At 33.7% G+C, this 25,657-nt stretch overlaps 1 protein-coding gene across 1 annotated transcript in view; it reads left to right on the top strand.

Annotated features, from left to right (window-relative positions):
• Nucleotides 1-1,850: 1,850 nt before the first annotated feature.
• The window catches only part of LOC118205336 (uncharacterized), a 52,472-nt gene continuing 28,665 nt past the window's right edge, over nt 1,851-25,657 (top strand). Inside the window, exons 1-3 of the mRNA XM_085812488.1 lie at nt 1,851-1,978; nt 3,991-4,059; nt 10,031-10,844. Coding sequence (XP_085668614.1) covers nt 1,967-1,978; nt 3,991-4,059; nt 10,031-10,844 — 895 coding nt within the window. The 5' untranslated portion in view covers nt 1,851-1,966. The remainder of the gene's footprint in view (nt 1,979-3,990; nt 4,060-10,030; nt 10,845-25,657) is intronic.

Here is a 25,657-nt window from a genome sequence, read left to right as displayed (position 1 = left end):
TAGGAAACATGATTGTGCTTTTTATGCCGATTGGCAGAATACTCATTGTAAGATTCACTTGCTGAATTTTATTTCAAAAGAAAGTTTATAAATGGTAATAATTTATGGTAGTTTTGTTAGCTTTATCGAACTGCTTTCACTAACACTATTTTATCCTCTTTTTTATGTTCACTTTTTTATCTGGGCATTATTATGCATTCTGCTGTGTTCAGTCGCAAATTATTTAAGACGTATATAAATAGGTTTACCAGATGTCAGAAATTAATTGGGGATTCCATATTTACGATTTCCTCTGGGGTTTTGTGCCGAATCGAAAAACATCCGTAATTTTTAGACTGATTGCACATGTTAATTAATCAGTTTCACAGGTAAATTCATTAGCCCTAGTCCCAAGGATCTTTCCAATAAACAGCATTTGGTCTCCAGAGGATGAAACGAACTTATGATGTTTTATTTGCTTCCGAGATTATCAAAGAATTTTAAACGTTAAAGCAGGACCATACAGATTCTGTCTATGCATCTGTCAGCTCTAATGTGATGTTTTTTGTTTTGGCTATTCTTACAAAAAAATATACCTATTTTGTACGTGTAGCCTAATATCTGAAATACATATAATATAAAGCTTATTATTTATTTTTATGTTAAAAATGTATTTACTTAGTTTAGCCCAACGAGATTTCTTAAAAATTTCATACTGATATGTATAAAGTTTACATGGTAGCTCTCGTTTTTTCTTTCAAATTATCTTACGCAGTGTACAGCCGTTTTAACCGCAAAGTCATCTTATATTCGGAGCAATAATCCACAATTTTCGTCTTTCCTTAAAAAAAATGAAATAAAATCTAGTCTTGAATGTAATGGTGAACAAACACTATGGCAAAAATCAGAATGGTATATTTTAACATTTACATGTTGAATAAACATAAGGAATATACAAGATTATCTTTAATGAATTGAAAATGAACGAAAAAACTTTACTTACATAATAACGAGAAAAACCTTGCCAGCTTGTAACCCTTTTGTAAATCGCCCAGATGTCGGACAGTTTGATTGCGACACAATCAACATTAGTAGAAAGGGAAGTTCTTAAAATTTCGCGTAGACATAGCACTTAGTTAATCTGTTGTTATTTCCTTTCTTATTTATCTCTTGCGACAAATAAAATGCGCTTCTTAAAATTTATAACTTCATGAGTAAATCTGATGAAATAACTCTTCAGTTCCTCAGCATGTTTACTTCCATCTTTCCTGCATTCTACCGTTTGGAAACCGTTGCTAAAATCAGAGAAAATTAAAAATCATTAAATCGAATTCAATTTTTGTTTTGTTTGCAAGATTCGTTCCTGCTAAAATTTAAAGAAAAAAAAAAAACAGTTTTATTTTCTGCTACTTTTTGACACGTATTTTTTACATTTGCAAACATTATTAATGAATATACTAACGATCTGCAAACAGGAAACATTTTATCTAACAAATATGAAGCTAAAAGACAGAATGAAAGTAATTTATCAAATTATTTGACGGATAATTATGAATTAGAAAGTGCATATAAATCATTTAAGAAACATGATCGACATGAACTTTATTACGCATAAAGGAATTCCCTTTCCGCTATTAACTGATTTCGTAAAAGAGGTATTTTTTAGTTACTGGGAACTTAGCTTGTGAAAATACTAATCTGGTTATTCCAACTCATTATTTATTTTACCAGAAACTTCGGTTATTCCCAAACAGAGAATTAGACTTTTGGGAGTCACGCATGAGTGAGGAATGTTTAGACTCAATACCTCATGAAGTGTGGCAGGTAGCATGGCTGAATATTTGCAAATTAAGGTAAATTATTCTTAATCTTCTTCCATATATAAAGAAGACTAAATTACACAGCTTGTCAATATTTCTGAAGTGTTTTTGAAAGAAAATCATTGCATTTCTAGCACTGTCTCTGGATTACCTTTATCGCAGCTGAGATGATGGCAAAAGTAATGTTCCTTTTCCTTAATTTATTCTGTGTTGCGTCTTCTTTGATGAAATTGTGCAAAATGGATATTTCTAGTGGCATTCTGTTTCTGTTCATTAATATAATAGCAACGAAATTCAAAGACGATATTACCGATGGTAAAAAGCAATTTATTTCTTTCTAACTTGAAAGTGGTTAATTTTTAAATTTATGTAAAATCACGTACTTTTTAAAGATAAAAGATGATTATACTTTTAATTATAAAAGTATTTTACTCCATCAGCAATTTTAAGAGAAAAAATTAGATTCTTGCTTGTTTTAGAAACAATTTAAAAATTTCTGCAGAATTTAATACAGAATCAATACAGAATTTTTTTAATACATAATAATTACAGGATGTTAGTAGTTTGAACAGAAAATTATTCGGTATTAAGGAAGCTATCTAATAACGCAATATCTGAATGCCAGTGTATTGTAATGTTTAAATCATTTCTTAAAATTTATTTTAAAACTGAATTCATTATAAATAAATACATTCTTGAGTCCGACGGATATTATTTTTCAAACATGAAACTTTTACAGTAACTGTGCCACTTTGCAACTGTATCATTAGTATGGATTACTCAAAAAGGAAATTTTGGGCTGAATACCCACGTGTCTAAAACATTTTGCTAGAAAATGCCTGAAAAGAAGATTTTTATTTAATGTTCTGCATTGGTTAATTTTAATAAATTATACTTTTTCTATATAGCATTTTAGGAAATATTTGTGCCTTTTTATATATTTTTAAAGTTATATTAGAGTTCAATCAATTCAACCATTTGAAAAATGTTAGCTATTTCTCTAATACCAACTTCAAGCAACTTTCAGAAGTTCAGAAGGCTAGTTTATCCCCTGGGAGACATAGCAAAAATGTGATTTTTGTTAAATATTATATAAGGTTTTAATACTCTTTGACAATGATTAAGTTATTCGTGCATAGCAAAGCATATCGTTTAGCCCAATTAATTATACTTTATTTGATGCATTGAACATTCTACCTCGGGCATTTCTTGCACCGCTTTATGTTTTTTTCACCTCAGCTACGTAATAATGCACGTAAGAGGATTTTTATCGCTTATATAACCTTCGGTTATATATAGTTTGCCATTTATTAGCCGTAAGGGTGTTAGTCCAAAAGGGCTATTAATTTCGTTTAGGCATTTTGTGGGGTTTCACTATAAACGGCGTTTCACTTTTCAAATCGTCGCTACCAAATATTATCACCCTGTATTAAATTTAAAGAAATTAAATAATGAAGAATCTGCATAAATGTTTTGTAAAGAATTTATGAGTTTTTTATTAAGAAATTCAACGATCTCAAAGCGGGCAATGGCAACACTGTACGAAAAAAAAAAACATTTTTATCTCCACGGCGCCAGACTGTGTAACAGAAATTCTAAAATATGCTCTTTTTAAATTAATTTGTGATATTGCTGTTGAATTGAATTTTATGGTTTAAGTGCGAAGAACGTGATATTTAATAAATAAAGGTAACACACAGAACATTAAAGAAAGCCGCTTTGGGCGTAGTTATAAAATCTGAAAACTTTCCATTGTATTCATTATGTTTTCAATTTTATTATTTTCATTTTGTTTTCAAATAGAGCTTTCAGTGTTATAAGCTGGTAACGCATTCTATACTCCACCTGTTCGTTCACATAAAAAATTTTAGCTCGTCCATTCGAACATTAATTTAGTTAACACTCTTTCAAAGGCCCTTTTACATATTTATATTTAAATTCTAAACCTTATTTTAAATTTGTCAAAATCGATTGTTAAAATACGACAAGAAATTTAATATTTTTTGTCAAAGATGCAGTAACGAACGAAAGGTGTTTATGTTTGTAACCGAGAGACACTTCTATCATGTTAAGATTACTGGCAGTTTTTATTCAATTGCTACTCAATATGTAAGTATTATGAAATGTACATACTTTCAGAAATTTCTAATTAAATTAAATTCTTAATGTACTTATAATTTAATTGTTTTAGGCCTTGCTGATCATCTTGTTTTGCGGGATAGCTACGGGAAGCTACCTCTATGAAGAAATAGAGGAAAAAGTAAGAATAAAATTAAAATAAAATATTAAATATTTATCTCTGTAAAAATAGTTGAATAGCATACTTTCAATAATGTAAAACTTAAGAGTCAATCTGTATTCTTTGTATTTAATTCTATATTGGGAAAATACACCATTGATTTTTTATTTAAGGCAAATTATACGAGGGACAAGAAAATGATACATCTGTTGAGGACTTTTTAAATCAAACTGGCTTGTACTCACTCTACAAATGGGTAACATCATGACAATGCCCATAAAGCTAACCCGTTCCACGGGATTTGAACACAAGAAGAACTACTAATGTTCAGTGATCTTGTCCCCTCATTTCATTAATGGAGCCTAAATTGAAATTAAAAAGTACATAACAGCTATAACTCCCTATTTAAAAATTTAATATATAACAAGGAATTATATTGGCACCTACGAAAAGTCACAGGTATTTGCAGTTTCGGTTAAAAATTGTAATTCCGGAAAATCTCCCCGCTTATCAGAAGTTATTAAAAAAAATGGTTTTATTATAACTATAGAGAACACCATATAAAGATTTAAATTAATGATATAAAGAACAACATATTGAATTTTTTAAAATACAACGTACGAAAGAGAATGAGTACATCAATGAAATCTTAGTATTATTTGAAGCACCTGTTGCTCTTTTTGGTGAGTAAGTAAGTGATATGTAAACACTTACGTGATATATAATTACGCTTGTGTGAAACGAGAATTTCTAAAAGAAATATGAATAAGAGTAATCCTGAATTCAAATAATATGTAGAATGTAACAAAACTAATGGTCACAACTGTAACCAGAGGCAGAATGTTTCAAAACAAACAACTTTTACCGTATCATATGGGTTCGGAAAGCAAACGGCCAACCGCAAGGAGGCGCTTGATAAGTGAAAATGGCGAACAGAATAAAGATGTAGAGTTAAAGCGTAAAGAATCTTTATTATTGAAAGCTTCCACAAGAAATAATTAAATGAGCTTCACCAGCTGTAATACAGACGTCACATCAGCAACGGAGGGAATTACGCACAAATTGGAAGATTCCTGGCATTTCAGTAATGCCTGCAGTTGCGACTCTGGTCTGGACAAGGTCCTCTGGTGACTCCATGGACGTATCGCAAACTAGGTCTTTTAGCAGTTCCTAGTGAAAAAAATATAGGTAAGACAGATCGAGAGATCTGTAAGACCAAGAGACATGTTCACCGCCGCGAACCCTCTGTTCGGGAACTTCGTGTCTAGATAGCTTCGCAAAATCGTAAAGAAGCCGGCATTCCATCGTGCTGGAACCACATAATTGTTGGAATATGCTCTCGCATTTTATAGTAAATCAGTTAAGGAAATTCCGAAAAAAATTAGGTATTTATCTCCGCCTAGGGTCTAGGTGGTCTGGTAAAAGCAAAGGACCGATTGAATGATCGTAAATAATCCCTTCCCACACATTTACCACGAATCTTTACTGGAGCATCTCGAACATGTAGCATGCGGTTTACTGTAGCCTACATAAGATTGTTGTGCATATTAAATATGCCGTCATATGTAAACGTAGCCTCTTCCGTACAGATGAAGAAACTGTAAATGCAATACGCTTTGTTGCAGGAACGAATGTGTAATTGTTACACATTGCAGAAAATCCGTTCACTTAAGACATGGACTCGGTAGAAGTGGTAAGGGTGTAACCTTTCTTCACCATCATAGGCCGTACCATCATATGTTTGACACCTTGGTCACGAGCTGTTGCTCGCGTGCTTCATTCAAACTGGTCCTCCAGTACCTCAAGGGTTGTCTCTGTTCAATTTATCGTTTTCGAACTCCTGTGTCGTGTCCTTGGCCGCGAAACAAGTCCACCTCATGGAGTTACACCTGTACAAGCGCTGATATGTTCTGCGATCGGACAGCGCCTGTTTGGAAATAGCTTCTAGTAAAGTCTTACCACTTCTGCGGCTTTGATGTTTGCAACCCCATGCATAGGATGCATATGGCCTTCTGCGTTCAAATATTGCTGCATCTCTTGCAACGATTAGGAGCTAAATTATGAATCAAGCTCAAAGCGACGTTTCATCCTCTTCAAAGAAATCACCCTCTCGCGACTTGCCATTTTCTTTCTGACCCCACATTATACGGTGGAAGGTTTTTATTTCGGGAAGTCCACCGCTTACAGATGCGACCATTAGTTGTGTTACATTTTGCATAATTTCATTTGTAAGATTTTTTTGCATTTTACGTAACATTGCACTATAAAGTAGATTCTTGAATCAATTTTCTTTATTTGCTAATAATGAAATACTGCACAGTTAAAATTTATAAGCCCTGAATGAAAAAAAATTAATTCAAATAACATAAAATTAAGCAAAATAATTACACTTTATTTGTTTCATTTATCTCATATGTTAAATTACTTTTTGCAGTCCTACCAGGATTTGAGTCCCCACAGGCAAGCTAGTTGTACTATTGTTTTTCCTACATGTCAAGTAAATATGAGCCAGTTTCTATTAGAATGTTTTCCATGAAAGTAGGCTGGCAGATAACAGTTGCGTGCTTTTCCAAAACTGATTAAACATGCATTTAGATGCAGGAAGTCTATTGCTTTAACCAAATTGTTTAGCAAAGTTACAAAGAATTAATCAGATCTCTCATTCTTAAATAATGTTTTTCACAAATATCTGAGCACTTTAGTTTAGGTAGCATTATTTTAGCGAAATTCAACTTGTAAACATTTGATAGCTCAACGATAAATTTTCGTATTCTTAACTCGTATGGCACGTAATATTGCATGCACAATACGTATATTTTATCGGAGGTAACTAGCGCCGACACTGCCTCAGAAAATTGAAAAGCTTTAGCTAAGATTTTGAGCAAACAATTTTAATGTCTGATATGTCGTCAATTTACTCGTCTAAAGCACTCTGAGCCACTTTCACACCTTAAGCACTTTAAGGATACTTATAAAACAACTCCCCTTCTCATTTTTACAGTACACCATTTGATGCATATCTTAGTGTACAATGAATTGACGAATAAAACAACTTTCAGCATCATGTCCCAGTCATAGTTCAATTTGCAATAATGGACTGAAAGTCGCCACTAGAATGCAAGAAGTTAAATCTCGTGGTTGAACATCGCGCAAGCGACTATTCTGCACTAAAGTACATAATATGGCATTAGGAATAGATTTTGCTAATCATAATAATGATTTCAAAGTTTATAAAAGTTATTAACTAGCTATATTACAAATTATACTAGACAAATGGTTTACGATATATATAGTTAGATGTTTATAAATAAAAGAAAGCTATATTAGCAGAATGCATGTTATTATATTTCTTTTAAATAGTTCAGGTTACTAAGCAATACTTTTTAATGTTAATATCTTAAATTTGAAAGAGGAATTAAAAATGCTAACCTAAACATGCTTTGCCCGTCGAAGGGCGGGTCAAACTAGCAAAATAACAGGCTACATAGATGAGAAATTAAAGATCTTAAACAGTGTGAAATCGCAATATTTACCCAACCGTTTGTGTTTGGGTGGCTGAGCTGGAGTCATTGTAATGCTGACTACTTTCCCTGCTTATTATCATATTGAATTTTTTATCCTTAATTCATGAAAAAAAAAGTATTTCTGTGCAATATATTTAACATTCTTCATTAACAATTAAATTATATTTCTAATAGCACAGCTTTTACCTGGCTAGGTTTCGTATGTAGGTACAAAAATGGCTTTTATAACAAAATATATATGTATATATGACGGTATCTCTCTCAATGAAATTAAAAATTAAATAATAAAAGGTAATATCATTAATTCATTTTTAATGCAGGGTGTAATATTAAACTTTCTTAACCATGTCCTTACACAGCCGAACTAACACTCATACACAAGTATGTTATTTCTTATTCTGGTTTACAAAAGCCCTATTACGCTGGCATTCAGATCTATTTATATGGAGAATTTCGTTGCACTTTCGACTCGGTTCATACAAGATTGCAGGGAAGATCTTATAAGGAATAAGGAAATAATATAATAAGAAGAAGAAGAATTATAAGGAAAACGGTATATTAAAATTAGAGGTTTAGCTCTGAAAACACGGTTAATCGGAAATCGGATAATCAAAGTTCCACTCATATGTTTATCTTAATTATCGCCTGAAAGTAGTAAGCAAAATCTCGCAAACAAGAACCATTTTACAGAAAAGTGTTAAGTTCGTCCCATTCAGACGACCCAAAAAAGTACTCTTTGAAATGTCATTAGACATTAACAAGCAATATATTAAAAGAGGCTATTGCTCATTTTATAATAAATTTTTGAATGTGATTTTCCTTTTGTAAATAATTGATTTAAAACTCCCTATTTCAGAATAAATGCAGATTCTTTCGAATGAATTTTGACGTTTTAAATTTTAGAATCTACCGAATAAGATTTCTAGAGAGGGGAAGCATCAAAATTATTTTGTGGAGAACTGAATAAGTTTTAATTTGCTTTAAATTGTTAAGTTTAATTGCTATGTTTTATATGTAAGCGTATGTATTTATTTATGCTTAACATTCACGCTGGAATATATTCAATTAAAATGTCCAACCTTTCACTATTATAAGATATACCTGCGGAAACAGATGTCGCTGTTGCTAATGCAAGCAATTTCCTTAACTAAAAAGGGGCACAATTTACAGTTTGTAGAGTTTGGCTTGCTTTGGGAGCATAAACTAGTTTCAGACTCCTAATAGACGTAATGCGAAATATCGCTATGTCTAAAGAAATTACAAAGGTTTGGTTTACTTAATTATGGCAACGTACTCGAGGGCTATGTATGTAAGGGAAGGGATGCCTTCGTAAAAGACGTTCTAAGGGAAACTAACGAACTGCGCAACGTGGCTTTGGGAGGCAGAAACAGGCTCTGTCTTTTTGACCAAAAAACTCAGCTTAACTACATTTTAACTTAATTTACATTGTGGTGAACAATTGGAAAGGAGAAGTTATAGTACAGGTTATAGTACTTCCTCAAATGCTTTGGATAGATCCGAATGCCAAATAAATATGATGAAATAATCGAATGCATTTTAAAATTTTTAATTTTATTAAAAAGCTAAGAATGAATTAAAAACTAAACCAGATACCTTGTTCTATTCAATATTTTTATTCCTTGAAGTGCATTAAAATATTTATGCGGAACATCTAACAAAATTTTAAAATATCAATTTGTAGCACTTTGCTAAATAGTGTATCTTATTGTTTTTATGCTTTTGAATTCGAATAATAATGTGAGGAATTTTCTCTTTCCTCATCGCGTGCCTTCTCGGTGTAGTTGGAAGCATGTCCGGCTAACAGCTTAGAGATCAATAGGTTGAATCCTAGCGAGGGCATGGCTGATTTTCCTATTTCCTAAACCGAAATTAATTTAATGACTCTATAGCAAGCGGCGCTCGTGCAGAGATGTGGTAGAAGAAAATTCATCTACCTTGGATTTGGAAACTAGGTCTCATCTTTCCCTGTAGCCCTTTAAATCGGAAAGAATGTAAGGAATTTTCTCTCCTAATCGCATGCTTTTGTGATGTAACTGGAAGCTCGTCCAGCTGGTGATCGGAAGGTTCGGAGTTCGAATCCTGGCAAAGGTGTGGCTGATTTTTTATGTTTCCTGCTTCGAAATTAATCTGATGACTCAAATAAATTTTTAAAGGCAAATGAAGCTGCAGTGTATGAAAGCACAGTACACAAGCATAAATTAAAATATCAAGGGAGGGCATTTCGGTTTCGGTGCTGAGTAGCTTTCTATGTAAGGAACACTGTACCGCGTGCGTTCTTGAACACAAAATAACATTAGATGCAAATCAAAAAAATTTTACTTCTTTATAATCTAACGCCAAACTTACATTTAACATAGTGCGCATTTTGTTAAAGTATTGAATACATATGTTTATACTTTTGAAGTATATGAAATGCAATTTAATGTTATGATGATTTTTTTCTGTAGCACAGCCAACCCCAACCTTATCGTTATGGCTATCAAGTGAAAGATAAAGAAGCAACTCAAAGCCGCCACGAAGAAAGTGATGGACATGGGACAGTGAAAGGAAGTTACGGGTACACTGATGATAAAGGGCTGTATAGAGAAGTGCATTACGTTGCTGATAAGCACGGCTTTCGCGCTACAGTCAAGACCAACGAACCGGGTACGGCAAACCAAGATCCAGCACATGTGAAGGTTGAGGCAGATCCACAGTACAATCATCAATATGAACACTCGGCTCATTTCGAACCCCATCAGCAACACATTGAATTTCCTGAAGAAATTCCCCAAGTACAGAAAGTAATTTTGCCTGTTCGCATTCATCATATTGGTGAGTACCAACAGCCCCTCTCATCTCTAAACTACTCACCTTTGAGTGGCTTCAGCTACAATTCGCCATCAAAGAGCTATAATTACAGATCTATTATAAAGCAAAATAATTATCCTCACGTGTCAGACGAACAAGAAGGAGGTTACAATTTCCACGTCCCTCATTATCGCAATAATTATGGACTAAACGCTTATTCTGACGAAAACGAAGATTTTAGTAGTTTCGGGCTAGGTGATCTTGAGAAACACAAGGACATTCTGGAGGAGCTCAAGAGTTTGAATAATGAGCAAAGAGATAGCCTGCTTAAAGAACTAAGTATTAGCAAAGAAAAACTCTATGAAAATCTTGAAAAACTAAAATTCCGACGCAGTCAAAAGCAGTACGACCATCTGAAACATCTGCTCAGCAGAGAACACCTCGATGATGAACATAATGATTTCTTTTTATAGGATATGTCCTCGTAGATGAAAAATATTGTTTTTTCTATGAGGATTTATTTCCTTTTAAATACAACCAGGAAGAATAAGCAATATATATTGAATTGTATATTGTCTTCAATCTTTGATTATGGGCCAAATTGCTTGTATTATTTATCATATTATTCATTCATTTTCACAGACGGTTAATATGTATAATATTCTCTAATGACTTGTTTTTAATTGAAACCATATACAATGGTGCATAAAGGAAACCATAAAATGGTATGTAAAATAAATTATTGAATTATTGACGTTAATTTGTTTTATTTCAAATATAACTTCCTTTTCTATATCTTTCTAAAATTCTTTAGCTTACAGATTTACTGAGCTGAAAATTCGTTTCAGTTACAGATTTACCAGACAGTCCTTTTTCCTAAAAAATATCAAAAACTTATTTAAGAATTCTATTTTTGACTTTAAAAAGGATTTGTATAATTTTCGAATGAGAAGCAGATCAGTTACCTCCATTTGCTGTGTAAGCAACGATTTATGTATATGTTATAAGTTAAACTTTTCTTCCTCAAATTCTCTCACATTATACATTATCGTATTACCTCAATAATGAAAACAGTTTTAATTCATACGAGAGATTTTACAAAAACCTCACATTCATGCTTCAATTTGTTCTATAGAAACTGAAACAGTAAGTAAATGCTGTCCGATTATTACGTTTTAGGAAGAATAATCCATAAATTACTACAGAAGTAATAAATTGTATGTGTCAGGAATTAATTGCAGTGACCTGTTCTTAGGCGAATTAATCTATCCGTATTAACAATTCTCCTTCGAATGATAATTTGATACTGCTTAGTCAATCATCAATACATATAACGAAATATTTTGAATAAGATATTTTATAAGCTAACGTAAAGGAAATTCTTTTATGGATACCTTATTAGGTATTTCACCCGCCTTCTTAGCATGTCTTCGCTGTGTGGTGGTCTGCACGCTGGGCGCGTAATCCCAGGGTGCAGAGGTCCATGGTTCGATTCCCGGCGAGGGCATTTCTCATTTCTCAAGGTATCCTGCTTCCGAAATAACCTAATGACTCTACAGTGGCGCCCGAACTAATAGGGTAGTGGATGATGATTGTCCACACCCAGGATTTGGCGATTGGGTCCCCTAAAAACCCCAGTTGCCCTTTAAAAGGGGTAGTATATAAGGTATTTCTCCCGCCTTCTTAGCTTGCCTTCGTAGTGTAGTGGTCTGCACAATAGGAGCAATTTCCAAAGGTCCGTGGTTCGATTCCCGGCGAAGACGTTGCTCATTTTTCATCTATTCTGTTTCGAAAAATACCTAATGTCTCTACAAAGCATCAGAAAGTTCACTGGTTGTCAGCGTTCCGCGCGTAGCATGCGATGAATGCCTGGTTTTATGCGAAAATCTCTTGCACCAAGCCACTACTCGTAGCAATTTGTTGTAAGATGAACAATTACTGATGACATTCAAGAGCTCAGAAATGTTAATAAATGCACATATTTCATTTACTACTGGTGGTTTTAATTCACGAAGAAACAGATCCTCAATTTCAAGAACAAACATATCATCTTGGCACTCTGTCATCACAGAACTATGGCAGAAATAAGGGACCACACCACCACAGTTCGCACAGTTGAAGTTTGACCGTATCAGCACTCCTTGATATGAGATTCGTAGGGCTCTAGTTAGAAAGGACGTGATGCCATTGTTCAACCACAGATAAATTTTGAATGATCGATTTTCGATTAGCAACAAAAGTTTTGAAATCTTTACACTCCTTTCTTAACCATGCCAGTACAATTGTGCTATCTGTGCAGAAAAAGCTTTTAGAAACCTTTAGGTTTAGTGCACTTAAGACTCTCTTCATCAATTTAACTAATAGTACAGCAGCACAGAGTTCGAGACGCGGTATACAAATGCACTTTAGTAGCGCCACTCTGGATTTACTAATGAGAAATTTAACTTCAGAGTCACCACAAGAATTAATAGAAATGTTACACAGATGATAGCTCCATATGCTACTTCCGAGGCGTCAGCATATCCATACTCACAGACTGTCCATTAAGAACCCAGCTCGGGAAACTGATAAGATTTACAACTTTTCCACTCAGCATTTTCTTTTAATGGAAGAATGCCACACCAATTTAATTTTAACAATCATAATTTTTGTAAACACGCTTTAGCCTTTGTAATGACTGGACCTATCAAGACCTAAGAGATCAAATATTCTTGCTATTTGAGATAGCATAGCTCCCTTGGTATGTACTTTACTTTGGACTACTATCAAATTAAACCCAATACAATCCGGTAGTGATTTCCTACCTAAGTTTTAGTGTCATTAGTGAATGAATAATCTGATTCTGTAACCCCATTACACATAAGAAACTGATTATTCGATCACCATTTGTGAAGCTCCATGCCTCCTCTACCTAACAAAGATATAAACTGTTGCTGAAGGTCCTTAGCTGGAATTAAACTATTAGCTCCTGTTAGGACGTCATCCATGTAGACATCTTGTAACAACACAGAAGGTGATAATGTAAGTCATTTCCCTCATCTTTGGCTAACTGCTACACTGATCTTGTTGTGAAAAAAAGGCGTCCTAGTTGTGACATACGTTACAGTGCATAATTATACACCTTTAATGGATCTTGCATTTCCTCTTTAAATAAAATTCTACATCTGGTTCTTCAGATTCAATTATTTCTTCCATATAACCCCATACTTAAATACTCTTTCAAGAAAGCTTTAAAGTTCACAAAATTTAGGTTCTTTACCTGAGCGATTCCACGGAGAATTTAAACATTTCACAGCATTTTCTTTAGATTCACTAATACACGATAGGTCTTCCTTTAATAGCATTTTTACTGCATATTTTCCGATTTCAGTCCTAGAACAGTTTTTGAGAAATTGATGTTTACAAATTTCTGCTTCTTTAGTCTGAGAAATCTCAGACCCTTTTCTGCGTTTTCGATTTTCCAAAATTCATTTACTGCTCTTTCTATGTTATCTGTAATAAGCCCACAAAGTAATTTACTTTCCTCATTAGCAGGAAAAGTCCCACTTACAAAAGAGTAAGTGATCGGTTAACATAATCTGTTACAAGATTATGTTCGTTATCCGAATTGTTCGTTAATCGTTCATCAATTTACCATTGAATTTTTTTTTTTTGTATGTGTGTGTGTGTGTGTGTGTGTGAAATTGATTAATTTGTTCTGGAGACCCTAAAAGTTAGATTAAGAAAAGGATTAAAATTTCTCAGTAAGTTTATTAAAAAAATTACATACATATAGTTTTGCATATTAATCAGTCCTTTTCAGTTTTTTGTTTATGGGGCGCGTTAAAGAACATGTCCAATGTCGATTTCTTTTCTCTCTTTTTCAGGATTTTCCGGAAGTAATTTTTCATTTTCTGAGGCAACTGATATGTTGTAGTATGCTAAGTAAACTATTCTCCCGTTTGGCTACTATAAATTTGCTGGATCAGCGATATGAATAAATGAATAGAAGAAACTGGGAGGGAAACGAGAAGCATATTGTTTTACCGTGAGAGAAAAGGATGGAATTCGTCATTCAAGACTACGTATGGGACGGTGAATGAACGAGGGGGGAGGCGCTCAAAATGACATCCTTTTCGGTTTTGATTATGATGGTCTGCTTTCCTATAAATATTCTATAGGAAATATTTTTTTTCCAATATAGAACTTTGAAGTTTGACAGGCAAGCAACATAATTCAAGAGAGATGAAAAACTGTTTTTGGTCCGTTGGGTTTGGCAACCTTGTACATTATGCTCCGAGAGCCGAGAAGTGTTCGCTAGAGTTCGTTTTAGTTCGATATCCGAATATGTGTTCGTTGTCCGAACACAAAAATCTTTCGTGAAAGTGTTCGATGTCCGATTTGTTCGCAGTCCGAGCTCTTCGTTAACCGATCACCCACTGTATAGTCGAAAACGCTATTTTGCAACCTTAAATTTGAATCCTGAAGGAAAATTTGACCTGGCGCTAAAAAGCTTATTGTTCCGCACCTACAAGATATTCGACTAGACCTGGCTCCAAAAAGTTTTCATCTGCTAAACTGATGTTATCTAAAGATGAAACAATTATTTCAAGAGGCTTAAGAGGGTTTCAAGAGGCTTTCAAGAGTGAGTATATTCTGCAATTTTAAGAACTACCAAAAAAATTAAATTTGAATCAAAACTCTTGTTTCTATTTAGAATAGTTGCACTAACTCTAGATTTTATATTCAAAGGCAAATTATTTATTCCTTATACAAAATGTTAGTCTTTCCTCCCGTTAATTGAAGCAAATCTACTAACCTTTTGCTCATAAAACTTGAATTGGCACCGACAATCTAAAAACCTCTAACTTTGAAAGTTACCAGATACATTTTTAATCAAACAAACAAAACTGCTGAATAAGACAGCTTTCAATGCGTTCGCTAGATTGCACACTGTAGAAAATAAATGTTAATCAGTACTGGCCTTAGCTTACAAAGGTTCAAAGTATGAAGCCGAAGCGTCCAAAGGGGAATGATTTTTTTATTATTATTATGATTCAACTCCTGAGAAACTACTTCTTTGTTTTTGTTCGCGAGAGAAATGGTGAGTCACATAATGTTTCTTTTTACAAATACCGCAAGAGAATTTAATTTCTGCAATCAATCACTTTATTGATTTCCTAAACAGTTGACACACAGATGTTTCGATTTTACTAGTTTAATACTCTATCATTTACTGTCATATATTTTTATAAACAAGGCATTTGTACAAAGGATGAATTTCATCGCATGATAAAATAAAATTCGAAAATCTTTTGACTCATTTTTAGGCTAACTACGTTTATTACGCACCCTGTATCTTGTTCCTGTATATTGTGAGCAAAGGAATAAATTTTTAAATCTGATGCATTTACTCTAGAATGTGTGTGTGTGTGATTATGGCAAAGCCTCGGGGACTATCTGCCTAAGAGGAGGGATGCCTTCGTGGAGGACTTTCTAAGGGAAACTGGCTCGTATACACGTTACACATGGGGAAAACCATGAAAACGCCCATGCAGCCAGCCCGTTCGCGGGATTCGAACCTCGGACCGAACTACCAGTGTTCAGCGACTTTACCGCTCGGCCGCTGGTGAGCTTTACTCTAGAATGAATGTAGGCAGAAGACAATATGCACAATGATACACGATTCACTGTCAATTGTAATATCGACCCCACAAATATACCTTGCACCAATGGTTTTGCAATCTACACTTATTTTGTACTGCAAAATATATTGGTGTAAAATTTGCAAAACCTTTTAAATGTCTATAAACCGCTAGACTACTAGCTTGTCATTTTGTGTGTTCTTCCTTACTCTTCAATGTATTGTTCATTAATACGTTTTTTAGTGGTATTATTTAAATCTTTCTACGTGGATATATTTGTCTTCAAACATCCAAGGTTTAGACAGAGTTATAAAATCAGACTGTTTGGTAATCTCGTCTGCTACAATGTTATTTAAATGTTGTATTTAAACTCTACACGTTGAGGTTCGTAATAATCAATGACAAAGAACCGCCTGATTCGTTTCTACTTGCGTCTTGCGCAGTATTCTTAGTGCATCTTTATTTTTCGGCATTTTATATTATTTTTGTACAAACTGTAGAGACAGTAGGTATTTTTTTGGAAGCAGGCAAGATGAAAAATTAACAACGCCTTCGCCGGGAATCGAACCGCGGACCTCTGGAATACCGGCCCAGCGTGCAGAACCACTACACCACGAAAGAAAAGCTGGAGAAATACCTTATATAGTCCCACTTTTAAAGGGCGACTGGGGTTTTGAGGAGACATAATCGCCAAGTCCTGGGTGAGAAGAATCATCATCCAACACCCTTTCAGTTCGGGCGCCACTGTACGGACATTAGGTATTTTTAGAAGCAGGCGAGATGAAAAATGAGCAATCGCCTTCGCTGGGAATCGAACCACGGACCTCTGGAACACCGGCCCAGCGTGCAGAACCACTACACCACGAAGGCACGCTAGGAAAGCGGGAGAAATGCCTTATAAAACAAAATCAGTACGTTGCTCCTATAACCGTTCCCCGTCGACTCCAATATAGAATTGAACGGTTTAGTAACCCAACTCTTGTCCTCGCACTTGTGACCTCATCATAATAGTGTGTATTTTTTCCTAACTTTGACACTTTACTGTGGCTCAACCAGAATTCCAATTTTCAAACTTTCGTGTGTGTGTTTTGTAACGGTCTTCTTTAACTCTGAAATAAGCCATAAACGGAAATTATAACTTTTGGAATTATTGAGGTATAAACGTTCTATTAAGAATGCTTTGCATCTTAAATTTTTTCGTCCCGGAGACCGTCATTGCGAAACGTAGTCCTAGGTAAAAAGCAAACAGAAGCGATATTAAAAATAATGAGGCTAGCATAAAAAAAAAATTAAAAAGAATCTGAAAACTTTCCAATTTTACATTACTCCCAAAGGGGCGTTTTTTTAACGTTTTGTGTATTACCTTTATTTATTAAATATCATGTTCTTTGCACTTAAAACCATAAAATTCAGTTCAACAGCAATGTCGCAAAATAATTTTAAAAATAAGCATATCTTTAGAATTTCCGGTACATAGTCCGTACTGTGTTGCCATTGCTCGGTTTTAAATCGTTGAGTTTGTTAATCAAAAATTCTTTAACATCTGACAAAATATGAAAGAGATATTAAAACAAATTCCAAATTCCAAATTGAGCTTCCAGATGCCCATATTCGGGCGGAAACGTACGTGAATTAAAATTTTTATTAGTTAATATAGTTGGGAAATATTTTGTGGCAACAGTTTGAAAAGTAAATCAACGCAAAAAATGCCGAAACGAAATTAATAGCCCTTCTGGGCTAACGCCTTTTGGGCTAATAATAAAACAAAAACATCATTTTCCGTTGAAAAAACATTAAAGTTGCGTTCACTTTTCTCTCTCAAACTTTAGAGTATAAAACAATTCTGATGAAATATCTTCAGTCTGACATTCAGTATAAAAGTGGCTAAAATCTATTATTCAGGACTAAAGTTCTGTTAATCTCAGAAATGTACTACAGCTACGTGAAAATTTTTCCTTTAAAATAATAGGTTAGTCTCGTGCATCATAGAGAAAAAAAAAATTATCACGAAATTCCGGTTTTTCTGCACAAATAACAGAAATTATTATGGTCGATCATGAATATAATAAAATATATTTTTGAAAATTCGTAATGAACTTTCTGCAAAAATATGAAATTTTTTATATTGATAACGTTAAGAAAATTACATAATATTAATTTCATTAAACTTTTTTTGAATTATGAATGTTACTTATATTTCGTAGATCTCAAAAATTGTTACTAATGGTTTTTAAATACAACATTAATAATGGAAAAACTAATGCTACGATTTTTATCAGCATTTAAGTTTTAGCAAATTATTATTTTCTAAGCAAATAGCTTAGAAACGAAGAGTTTGTTTAAATCATTCTTAGTAATTCGCAGCAGAGCGTACAATTTCGTCATCCATTATTCTTTCAAATGCTTTTTTAATAGTATGCTGATAATATTTTAATGTTATTAGTCACGGCGAGAAACGGTTGGATGAATACAAAATTGTTAATCGCAAACTGATATAGATTAATATTTCTTAAATAATGTTAAATGCCATGGTTCGATAAACTAAAATTATATTGTAATTTAAAACAGAATATCACTATCAGTTTCTTAACGTTCTTTAATGTATAGCACTGAACACACATACAAAAGAAACTAACATAGTTTTAAGTACAAATAACATAGTGATATTTTATTTTTGACAAAAACATATGCTTTTTTTTTCCACGGATAATCCATTGTAATTAATGTTAATTAACTTAGAGCAAAATCCTGGTAGAATTTCTTCAGTATTTTGCCACTAGTACATATCGTTTTAGGCCGCCCAGACAGGAAAGTGGTTAGTGGCTCTGACTGCCGTACCGATGGGTCGGGGTTCGAATTCCGGAAGAGGCGTGAGTGAAAAATTTGTTCGTCAGTTCATATTAGCAACGATGGCCGCCTGTTAGATGCCTCCATACAAAATGACCACCGCTTCTGGTCTTAGTAGTGGCCAAAGCCTAAAATGGGTAGTGCGTGCCATAAAAAAGTCCAATCCAAGCGTATCCATTTAACATTTTTGGTGTTCCATTTGTACGGTTTTACTAAAATTAATTCAGTGATCTTATTATTTTTGCTTTCTATAATTTGCACTTTTATCAACTTCACTAGGATGCAAATTAGTTCAAAGTACAAATAAGCATTTAGTGCCTAAAGTTTTTAGACAACGCTTGACAGTGTAAGCTGACTTCTGTTAATGCAAATTAACTTGCTGGCCAAGGTTCTGTTTGCCGCACTTTTTTTGCAAGGGTTATTCAGGGAAAGAGTCACGGGTTAACTCTTCAGTTTGTGTAAATGTTAAATCGACGTGTTAATAAAAGTTCTACTTTAGATTTTATTTAATTGTAATCATTAAAACTAAGCGACCAGAACAGAAAGAAAAGATGCCTGGTAGTCTGTTACCATTACTTTGGTAACTTGATAGTTTAAAATTAATAATGTAATCACGTAGGCTTCCTGACTAATCGAATTTATTCTTGGTTAATCTGCAACTTTTATACTTCACTGTTAGGCAAAAAATTTCTTAAGAACGGCTCGAATTCTATTATTCAATAAAATCTTGAATCTGAGTTACGAAGGCGAAAACATTATGGCAAAACCTTCTCGAACGAAAGTGTCGTGAAGAAAACAACGCAGAGGAAAACATCGTCATACAAAATATCGCAGGAGACAGCAAAACATCGCAGTTCTAAAATATTACGAAATTAAATTATGTGTTTCCTTTCATCGATTAAGTTTTCCTGCTTGATGAAAAATTTCTCTACAGCATTTAGCTTATTCAATACGCGACTAAACTAAATGGTGTAGATCGATGTTTGGAAAATGCATTAACTACATAAAAAAAAATCTGAAAGGTTTCAGGTTTTAAATTACGTCCAAATGGGCGTTTTTTAGCGTTCTGTGTGTTACCTTTATTTATTAAATATCATATTCTCTGTATTTAAACCATAAAATTCAAGCATAGCTGTCTTTTAGCTCTACGTTATGTATATGCGCAAGGCTCGTCTTCCCCTATCACGAGAAAAAATTTTTCTCAATTGAGAACTATTCAATGATATGTTAGGAAAGTTATGCGTTTCCACACGTCGCTACACACAGGATGCGGCTTTCCCAGCCTAGGAGCCTGTTGAACGAGCCTCGCACCTGAGCTACACACAGGATGCGGCTTTCCCAGCCTAGGAGCCTGTTGAACGAGCCTCGCACCTGAGCTACACACAGGATGCGGCTTTCCCAGCCTAGGAGCCTGTTGAACGAGCCTCGCACCTGAGCTACACACAGGATGCGGCTTTCCCAGCCTAGGAGCCTGTTGAACGAGCCTCGCACCTGAGCTTTCAGCAACAATGTCGCAAAATAATTTTAAAAATGAGCATATCTTTAGAATTTCCGATACACAGTTCCGTGCGCTGGAGATAAAAAGGTTTTTTTCCCCATAGAGTGTTGTCATTGCTCGTTTTTAAATCGTTGAGCTTGTTAATCAAAAATTCTTCAAAGTTTTACAAAATATGAAATCGATCATAAAACAAATTCCAAATTTCAAATTTGGTCTTCCACATGCCCATATTATCTCATTCAAAATTGAATGGCTCTAGGTACCGTTGTTTTATCACAATGCGAGAAACATACAGACATTTATATAGATTCTTTATTATTTAATTTCTTCAAATGTAATACAGGACGATAGTATTTGGTTGCAACGATTTGAAAAGTGATACAGTCTTTTAAAGTTTTCAACGCAAAATCACAAAACGAAAACTATAGTACTTCAGGGACGAAGCTCTTTTGGAATAATAAAAATAAATCACGACTATAGTACAGCATTTAGTTTATTCTCATGAGATTAAATTAAATGCTGTACTATAGTCGAGATTTATATTCATGTATTTAAGGCTTTTCTCCAAACATCGATCTAAAAAAATTAATTCATTTCTTCAGAATCACAAAAGATTTTAGGTTTAGAATGTTTATTAGAAATAAACAGGCTAATCTTTGAAGATAACATTTCTAGGAAGTATAGGAGATAATTAACTCTTTCGTGATAAGAATTAAGAGATACATGTCAAATAATTAGTATGTTGCGCTTAATAGTCCTGATGCATTCAAACATTTCAACTAACGTAATTGTCACGAAGTTACTTAGGTGAAATTAGGTTCCTCGCTTGAGGAAAAGGCAATTCTATTCAATTGAAGCTTGAAATTTTCTCAAAAAATTTCAAATTATGAAGGCCTTAAAATTATTTTTTTAATATTATATTTTTAAATGATTTATTAAAAAGTTAAAATTAATACTGAAATATCAATGCTCAAACAGGTTAATAATTCATTACTATTTTTACTGTAAATCATATTAGCACACATTGCAAGTTATTTATCCCAAAGAAATAATCATTTCATATATTTTCATATTAACCAAACGTTTTCTAATTTTTTATCACTTTTTATCACTTCATTATGCAAAATAATAAGCCCAAATATTTAAATTCCTAGGAAAAAGTCATTTAAATCGTCATTTTTAAAAATCATGTTCCTATTACATCATTCCTATCACATATTCTTATTAATTTCTTATTCTGTCTTGCTACAATTCTTCTCATAAAAATTGTTTATAATAACATTTTTCTTTTTATTGAAGTAATTTTTTCCGCGAGTTCCTATACATTGCTTCACTCATAACTTTTATTTGTATAGGTATTGTAAGCTACATTTAGCATTTTTGGGGGGAGAGGAAGGCACTATTATTGTATAGGGGAAAACAGTAAAATACTTCACTTTGTATTGATAAACACAAATTTTTAATCTTACCTCCAAATTTTCAAGTTACAGTTTAAAAACCAAATACCATTGCAAACTCTTGAACCAGGTTCGATTTGGTAAAACATTTAAAGTTCTTGAACTATCTCAGACAGATAAACACACACACACATATATATATATATATTCACAATTCAATTTTAAGATTTTCCTAAATTCCAAATAAATATGCAAGTACGTGTATAGCTCACAATATATTTACAAGTAATGACTTTATCCTAACCTTTCAATTGAATTCCTCAATATATGATAACATATTAATACTTAGTTTTATATCATTTTCTCTACGTGCTAGGGAAGTTGAAGAGTACTTACATGGGCCGACTTCGAGTTCCAGGATATCAAGAATCATTTTTTGCAACACGCTAGGTTTCAGTCTTAGCACGCCGTAGACTGGAACATTATTCACTGTGGCAATCTAGAGACAGGTCCATTGCTGCTACTGTTAAGAAACCATATTGATCGACGACGTGACATCATGGTTTGGGACGTCATCGCTATAGATAGCCTGTCATCTTTAATTCGTGTCAGAAGCGCAATGACAGCACAACAGCGCGTGGGTAAAGATCTGCAATCGATTGCACTGCCCTACCTCCAACGATTCCAAAATGGTTTTCCCAGCAGGATGATGCCCGAATATTGGCAGTCGTCAACAGGAAAGCGAAGACGCCCAGACGTTTCCCTGGCCCCTGCGTATTCGATTTTTCCACTGATCGATTATTCATGATGTAACTGGGCATCATCTGATGAATCTTCCCCAATTTCAGTCGAAGAATGAACTGTGGAGAATGATTAAAATCATATGAACGTTCATCCTTCAAGACATTATCATCATACTGACTTCATTTGTACCTCGAAAACTACTTTTTTTAACGTTGCAAGAGGTGGCCCTACTTCATACTGATCACCCTGTGTATTCGAGCTTCATACCGCGCCTCCATATTGATCCTCCATATTGGACATCTTTTTATAAATAAAAATCACTTGTTTAAATGCATACATTCTCAGTCTTTCTGCCATTTTTCATCATATTCTACTCACTCTTTCATGGTACTATATTTTTCGATCAGTACATTGAACTTTTAGAGTTTCAAATGTTAAAGCACTTTCTTATTATCATTTGGGCAACGTAAAGGTGTTTAACATATTGCTTGATTTCTGAATGGAAAGAGTCCATACAATTAATTTTATGTTGTAATCTGATTTGCTTATATTTTTTTCCTGACATTTTCTACAGGTGGTGCTGTATAAGTCATGTAATTAGTTACTTAAGTGTATTTCTTGCATTCACCTGAAAAGTTTTCAACAGATATTTATCTCATTTAAAATTATTTATATGGTATAGGCAGCCTATGAAATGGAAGGTTCTATGATGTTTGTGGAACGCGGAACGGTGCATGGGTTTGTTTCCTGAGTAAGGATACAGGAGAAGGGGTCTGTATCTTTGCTCTAATTTACGGTTTTCATTCTCTTAAAGCATTCAGATAAACTCCGAATATGCCAAAAAAGTACAAGTAGGTAGATTAAAGCAGTTAGTCCTTTTTGTGCGATTTCTGTTCCCACACCGGTAAAAGTTTTTAAAATTCCACAGGTTTGTTTACAACATTAGTGAAACATTCAATGGGAATTTCCAAACTTCCACCAGTTTTTATGAATTCGTAGAGTGCAGTACCCTCCGCCCCCTTCACAGAATTTTCTTCTCAACGTCACGAAACAGATTTGGGCTCTTCTTTTGTGAATACATTAACCGTAGCCTCGATGGCGTTAAAAGGCTGCAGACGTGCCTGAGTTTAGTCATTTTCCCGATATCTTTAGTTGATTTGTAATTTTGTATATCATCATTCTATTTGTAATTTTGTTACAATATTAGTGGTTATTTTTCTTTCTTATCTTAAAGAATATCGATGTTTCAGATATTATTCAGACTGAAAGGTAAAAGCCATCAGTCCTTTTCAAATGTTATCAAAATCGAATTTGAAATAGAAACAAGAAAAACATAATTTATTGGATTGGCTAAAAAGAAAAAACTAAAACCTTCAAAAGTCGCACTTGACATTAAAGAAGAAGTAATTTGAGAAGAGGAACTTCATTCCTATGAACCTGATACAGCTAATTCTTTAATAATAATAATAGTAATAAGAATAATAATAATAATAGTAGTAATAATAATAATAATAATAATAATAATAATAATAAATTGTAGCAAAAGTAAGATTAAAAAAATTCCTATTAGAAAAATTACATAATCAAGACTAATATTCTACACTTAGCACACATTGCCTAATATGCTACAGTTAACACACATTGACTAATATTCCACACTTAGCACATATTGCCTAATATGCCAGAGTTAACACACATTGACTAATATTCCACACTTACCACACATTGCCTAATATGCCCCAGTTAACACACATTGACTAATTTTCCACAGTTAAACATACTGTGATGATCAGTCATTGGTAAAATATCAGGTTTATATTAAAGAACTTTCTGTTTCACTTGAGAAATAGAAACCACGGTTTCCACCGAAATGACCGAAAAGTGACCAAGGGAAAAACCTCGTTGAGGACAACCCTCCTTGCGCGGTTTCTTTGGGACGCAAATGAAAAATTTAAAAAAAAAAGAAAAGTACTTTTGTCCGAAAAGCGCCGTAGTAGTAAGTCGCATAATGCGACGGGAAAACTACTGCTTTGCAATGAAAAGCGGCCAGGCTTTCTTTATGGATAGAACTTTTAAAAGTTTCTCAAAACTTTTTCCTCAAATTTATATTTTATATACTGATATTGCAAGCACCTACAATAAAATAAGTGGTTTTTCTGTACTGTTTTGTTTACTTCCCGATAAAAGAAAGCAGGCTTATGACATTGCTCGATTAAAAATTATATTATTGATTGGGATTATAAAGAAACTGTAATGAATTTTGAAGGTGCAGTCATGTTCTTATACTAAAGATACATTTCCCTTCCGTAGAAAAATTGGAAATATCTACTTGGAAATATCTCCGAAGAAACAAACACGTTTTGAGAATTATTAACGACTGCAGACACAATGAAAAATTTTAGAACTCACCTTTATAAAAAGCGCATCCCTTGCATACATACCCACAGGATATGTCAATGATGGCTGTCCTCCGTATGAGAAAATGAGAAGAATTTTATGATTATTTTGTTGGCTTTTTAAATGGCTTCGAAAGGATGTTGTTACGATACAGATGTCGAATTACAATGAAGAAATACGCAGAAAAATAATAATGTAAAATGATAATTTCGTAGTTTAAATTCCTTTATTAGAAAACGTTAAAGCATTATTAAAAATTAAAGATCATAAAATGTTTAAAAAATAAAGCTACGTAAAACGATTGTTTCAATGACCACTATTGTTTAAATTTAGAAGATAAAATATACTTAATAAACGGGAAGAAATACAATGTATAATTCATAAGTGTTACTTATTGTTACATCTTTAGTCGGTATTTATTACAAAAAACACTGTATTTATCCACATGACATTTTATTATATACCAGACAAATCATCACACTGTACATAAAAGCTTACAAATACACACGCACAACTCCAATGACCGGCACTTACAGTCTGTCTACGTCACAAACGCTTCGCGCGCTACTCGATGCTTGGCACACGTCAGTTCTAAGTTCGATTACGATTTAGTTCTTGATACATCGGATCCCTCCCCTTTATCACAAATGCAGTCTATCTGGGGAACGTCGAATTCTACTGGACCGACACAAAGGTTGTGGCACAGCTGGTGTCTTTGGTAACCTAGTTATATCAGCAGCAGACCCGGTGGATGGAACTTCTGGCAAAATCTTGGGC

Source organism: Stegodyphus dumicola, chromosome 3, assembly GCF_044657685.1.
Source record: "Stegodyphus dumicola isolate Sdum_Otavi_A_Nest chromosome 3, ASM4465768v1".
NCBI lineage: Eukaryota > Metazoa > Arthropoda > Arachnida > Araneae > Eresidae > Stegodyphus > Stegodyphus dumicola.
This window is presented reverse-complemented; position numbering and strand designations above follow the sequence as displayed.